Below are 5,795 nucleotides of genomic sequence, written 5' to 3' on the forward strand. Positions count from 1 at the left end.
GAGCTTCCTAAAGAGGTCTGAACAACAGACTATATGTAATGAAGGTTGCAGATAGTTCGCAGGGTACGATAAGCAGACTGAGATGGCATGCAGGGTGTTTATTGGGGAACACTCTCCAGATTTACACCTATCTATGGAGGTGGAGAGAGAAGCAGCATTGGGCATAGGGAGAAGTTGGGCTGTGTTGTAGTTGCAATAGAGGCCTCAGCTGATGCCATGGGAAACTACAGGACTAAAACAATGCTTCTGTGTTGTCCTGAGTTGGAGGGAGGTGGCCTGGCATTTACAGTTCTCACATCTTCTAGCTGTTGGATATGGGCCGCCCCAGGGAAGGGATTATGCTAGTGGATAAGGACAATTTTTTAGGGAGGAGAGATAGCAGAGCTGTCTGTAGGCAGGGCTCTCAGCTTCAGAGGAAGTAAGTAGGAGGGGAAAGGAGGTGGTAGATCAGGGTGAAAGGGATCAAATAAATAGTGATAGAAGAAGAACTGACTCTGGGTGGTGAACACACAATATGATATATAGATGATGTATTACAGAATTGTACACTTGAAGCCTATGTAACTTTATTAACAATCGTCACCCCAATAAACTTTAATTAAAAAAAAAAAGAAGAGGAAATAAGTGCTTCAGTTCAGAAATGGCCCTTGGAAGTGCATCATCACAGCATGCACGACAAGCAGTCCGCTGTAAGCCAAATCAGTTCCTGCCCTAATTAGTTGGTAACCTGGTCATAATAGGTAGGAGTTTTTTACTAGTGAATAGAGGATGGTATTCCCCTGACAGGAGATCTTAGGCCCCAATGGGATGTGTTGTGTCATCTCTACTTCAACAGTTAGATGTATCCATTACGCAAATACATCTTTTCTTGAATGAAACAACCAAACCCCACAAAACTGTGTTTTTACTTTGACTCTAAGCTAATGAGTTAACTAAATGAGTTAACTAAATTACCTCTCAGTTTACTAAGTTCACCAACCTGAGGTATAACTCTAAGAAACTAACACAGATGACAGTATATATACATAATAGGTAAACATTTTTTATGCCAGCAAATACATTGAAAATCTAAGTTCAAATGTCATCCAAAAATTATTCTAAAGAGTAGCTGAACGATTTATGGAAAATTCTATAGTAAAACACAAACTCCACAACTTTTGCTGGCACTGTGTTGGGTACAGATATTGTGATAGAATTTTAAATGGATGTACACAATGTGGAAGAAACGGTGTTAGGGAGAACATTTGTCAAAGAGTCCCACAACTAGTGATATAGACTTTCTGTCTTTCATCTTACTTGGAGATATACCAAACAAAATGCTTTATGTCAGCATAACTGACACACACTGAGAGTAAAGAGCACACACCCTGGAGCCAGAATAACCCGGATTTCAATTCTCTTTTTGCAACTTATTTGTTGTGTCATATTGAAAAAGCATGCAACATCTCTGTACCTCAATTTTCTCATTTGCAAATGAGAGTAATAATAGCATTTTCCTTGTAGAGTTGCTGTGAGTAAAAATGAGAGCATTTACATATAGCATTGGTAACATATCCTGGCATGTAGTATTACTATAATTTTTTATTGTTCATAATTTTATGTAGAGATATGTGACACTCAACTTGCTTCTAATCATAGCCATCATTTATTTATTGAGCAAGTAGCATAAGATTTCTCACATAACGATTACATTGCAAGAATTATCATGTTAAAACTTTTGAACAAACTATTGGGTATAAATTATGGGTTACATTTTACAAATGAAGAAACTGAGATTCAAAGAGATTAAATAATGTATCAAAGGTAAAACTATACTGATAAATGATGGGAAGGATTTCTAACTTTGGTTTGTTTTACTGGAAGCATTTAGTTAGCCTCTTTAATACTTCTGAGAGAGACGGTACATCTGAAGTTTATTACCAAATTTTGATTGTGTCAATTCAAGGACTAAAACAAAGAACTGAAAGTTTTGTCTTTCTCTTTCAACCAGAACATTTAAGAGTAGTATTATTCTTTAAATTATCTTATACAATTGAGGATATTGCTAGCCTTCAATTCTTAGAAACAATAAACTAGAATCTTATATTGGAAATGTTAAGATCATATGTTTGTATTTTACTCTTCCACTGCAGAATTGGAATGAAGAAGCTGCACAAAATGCCAGGAATTTGTCACAGTATTGTGACTTGGTAGAGAGCAACGCCCTTAAGAGACGAATTACAAGTAGGTATATGTCTCTATGACTCACCTTTGTGCTCAAAAGTCTCGGGGATTGTTAAATAACTTAGAAAGGGTAAATGAAGTCTTCCAGTCTATATTTACATTTGCCCCATAAATGGCAGTGAATTGGGTGTGGCCCACTGCATTGTTTCATTAATATTCACTTTTTAATTTAGATATTCAAATTTTCAAATTTCAGATTCTGATCATCAGAAGAAAAGAATCAAAGATCTCTGTGTCACAGAATAATTGAACAATACAATGATGAGTGGATAGTCAGCTGGATAGCTAGGCAGTTTCCGCTCTATGTAGTTATTTCAGCTACCCACAATCTCAACATATCTTACATTTTGGAACACTAGTGCAGTTGAAAAGTAAATTATATTCAACTCTACTGAGCTGCCCAGAGAACAATTTTAGGTGCTCAAAAATGAGTCCAATTCAGGGCATCTGTATTAGGTAGATCACAGCTAGTTTCCAGGAAATCCAATAGTACTTCCTACACAAGTAGAGATTAATAATATTTATGAGATACTTGTTTATTACAGAATATTTTTAAACTACTAATGAAGCTTCTATATTTATAGTTTGTTGGGCATCATTGCCCAATATTGTTGAACAGTGAGTTAGCAATGTGAGTCCTCTTCCCTTCTTCAGAGAAAGGCAGATCACTCCAAAATACCGTGTTTGATCAAGAGCTCATGTAACATGTGGATGGCTAAATGAGCACGTGTTTATTTCAAGGTCCTTACATGGTGAATACCTCTGTGTGGCTGTTTTCAAACCATAGGCCCTGTTATTATATATCAGCTAGGAAGTGGCAGAGGCTGTAATGTTGGTCGATCTGATTTCCCGGCTGACATATCATCTACTGTCACCTTCTCACCAAACCAGGAGTGCATTCATCAATGAGAAAGAAGCCTGCCAACAGAAATTCCACTGAGTTGGCCTCCTCTTATACGACATTGCTTGGATGACCAGTGACAGATGCATTTATAAAATAAAAATAGGGGAAGGATCCTTGTAAAATGTTTCCAAGTTTTGAGAGTATGACCCAGCCCTTTTCTCTCTTTTCAGATACTTTCTGTGGAGAAAATAAGCAGTTGACATCTTATCTTATATCATGGTCAAATGTAATTGAAATCTGGTACAATGAGTCTAAATATTTCAAGCATGGGGAATGGCCATCAGAGGATGAAGGCAAAACAGTTGATCATTACACTCAGGTAACCTGTGTACTGACAAGTAGACACATTGGTTAAGTGACTATAAGCATGTGTGAAAAATGGTGACTGAGAACCAAGGAAAATCATTCTACCCACGTTTTTGCAAATCTACACTCAACCTACTGAGTTCCTCTTGTAATTTGCAACACAAGGAAGTGTGATTCCCTGAATAGATAGATGGCTTAGGGAAGATGTTTCCTTCTTCACACATTTGATTACCTGGGAAGTAACAAAATCATAAAATATCAATATCATTTATAAATCATATTTGTAAAGAATGACAATAATAGTCTCTTATAATATGGAGAACCCCTTTCTTTCTAGTTTATTTTGATCATGGTAAAATTATATATAACATATAATAAAGATTGTCGTTTTAACCATTTTTAAATTAGGTAGCATTAATGTTCAGTGGCATTAAGTACATTCAAATTGTTATGCAACTATCACCACATCCATTTCCAGAGCTTTTCATCTTCCCAAACTAAAACTCTGTACCCATTAAACAATAACTTCCTATCCACCCCTCTGCGTTTCCTCTGGCAATCACCATTCTACTTTCTGTCCCTATGAATTTGACTCCTCTGGATACTGCATATAATTGGAATTATAAAATACTTATCTTTTTCTGTTTCCCTTATTTCACTTAGCATAATGTCCTCAATCCATGTTTATCCACTTTATAGCATGTGTCAGAATTTTATTCCTTTTTAAGGCTGGAAAAAATTCCATTGTATGTATGTGCTACCTGTTCATTCACCCATCAATAGATAACTAGGTTGTTTCCACCTTTTGGCTATTGAGAATAATGTTGCTATAAACACTGGTGTACAGATATCTCTGTTCAACTCTGCTTTCAGTTATTTTGGGTATATATCCAAAAGTAGCATTGCTGGATTATATGGTAATTCTATGTTTAATTATTTGAGGAACTGGCACACTGCCTTCCACAGCAGCTATACCATTTTAAATTCCCAAAAGCAGTAACAATTTCCATTTGTTCACATCCACACTGTATTGGTCTAGTTGGGCTGCCATCACAAAATACCACAGGCTGGGTGGATTAAACAAGAGAAATTTATTTTCTCTTAGTTCTGGAGGCTACAAGCCTGTGAACATCTGGAGCATAGTCAGTTTCTGTGAGAGAGCTCTTTCTGGCTTAAAGATGGCCATTTTCTCATTATGTCCTCATATGCTCACATGGTCTTTTTTCTCTGTATGCCTGGGGAGAGAGAGAGATGGAGGGAGGAAAGGAAAGGAAAGAAGGAGGGAGAAAGAGAGAGAAAGGGAGAGAGAGATTGAGCTTTTGTGCCTTTTCTTATAAGGACACTAATCTTATCACATCAGGGCCTGGCTTTTATGCCTTATTTTAGCCTAAATTAATTCCTTAGAAACTCCATCTCCAAATAGAACCACACTGCTAAATTAAAGCTTCACAATATGAATTTTGGGGGAACATAAAGATTCAATAGATAGCACATATACACTTCTTATATTTTGTGTTGTTTTTGTTTTGTATATTACACAAAATACAATAAGTGGTATTGATTTGCTTTCTCTAATGATTAGTAATGTTAAGCACCTTTTCATTTGCTCATCAGCAATTTGTATATTTTCTTTAGAGGGATGCCTATTTGAGTCCTCTCCTCGTTATTTAAACAGGTTGTTTGTTTTCTTATTGCTGAGTTGTAACATATCTATCCTTTAACAAACATGATTTGCAAACATAAATTTCTATTGCATGGATTGCCTTTTTAATCTGATAGCATCCTATTTATGCACAAAAGTTTTAAATTTGGTGAAGTACAATTTATGTCTTTATTTTTTTATTTTTCATTTTTTTTGCCTGTGCTTTCGGTGTCATACCAAGAAATTATTGCCAAATTCAATATCATGAAGTTTTTCACTTATACTACTTTCTAAGAATGTTATAGTATTCACTCTTACATTTAGGTCTTTGATCCATTTTGAGTTAAATTTTTATATGGTGTAAGGTAGAGTCCAATTTCATTTGTTTGCATGTGGATATTCATTTCCCAAAAATTATTTGTGGTAAGACAATTCTTTCCCCCATTGAATGGTCTCTTTGGCACCCTTGTTGAAAATCATTTAACCATATATGTGAGGGTTTATTTCTGGGCTCTCCATTTTATTTGGTAGGTTTATATGTCTATCATTATGCCAGAATCACACTGTTTTATTACTATAGCTTTGTAGTAAGGTTTGGAATCAGGAAGTGTAAGACCGCCAACTTTGTTCTGCTTTCTTCAACATTGTTTGCATATTTGGAGTCCCTTGAGGTCCCATACAAATTTTAGGATGAATTTTTCTATTTATGAAAAAAAAAAA

At 35.7% G+C, this 5,795-nt stretch overlaps 1 protein-coding gene across 1 annotated transcript in view; it reads left to right on the forward strand.

Annotated features, from left to right (window-relative positions):
- LOC109373889 (cysteine-rich secretory protein 1) overlaps positions 1–5,795 on the forward strand; it is a 31,489-nt gene that overhangs the window by 6,412 nt on the left and 19,282 nt on the right. The window contains exons 3-4 of the mRNA XM_019628139.1: positions 2,133–2,223; positions 3,298–3,446. Of these exons, the coding sequence (XP_019483684.1) occupies positions 2,133–2,223; positions 3,298–3,446 (240 nt within the window). The remainder of the gene's footprint in view (positions 1–2,132; positions 2,224–3,297; positions 3,447–5,795) is intronic.

Source organism: Hipposideros armiger, unplaced genomic scaffold (assembly GCF_001890085.2).
Source record: "Hipposideros armiger isolate ML-2016 unplaced genomic scaffold, ASM189008v1 scaffold_749, whole genome shotgun sequence".
NCBI lineage: Eukaryota > Metazoa > Chordata > Mammalia > Chiroptera > Hipposideridae > Hipposideros > Hipposideros armiger.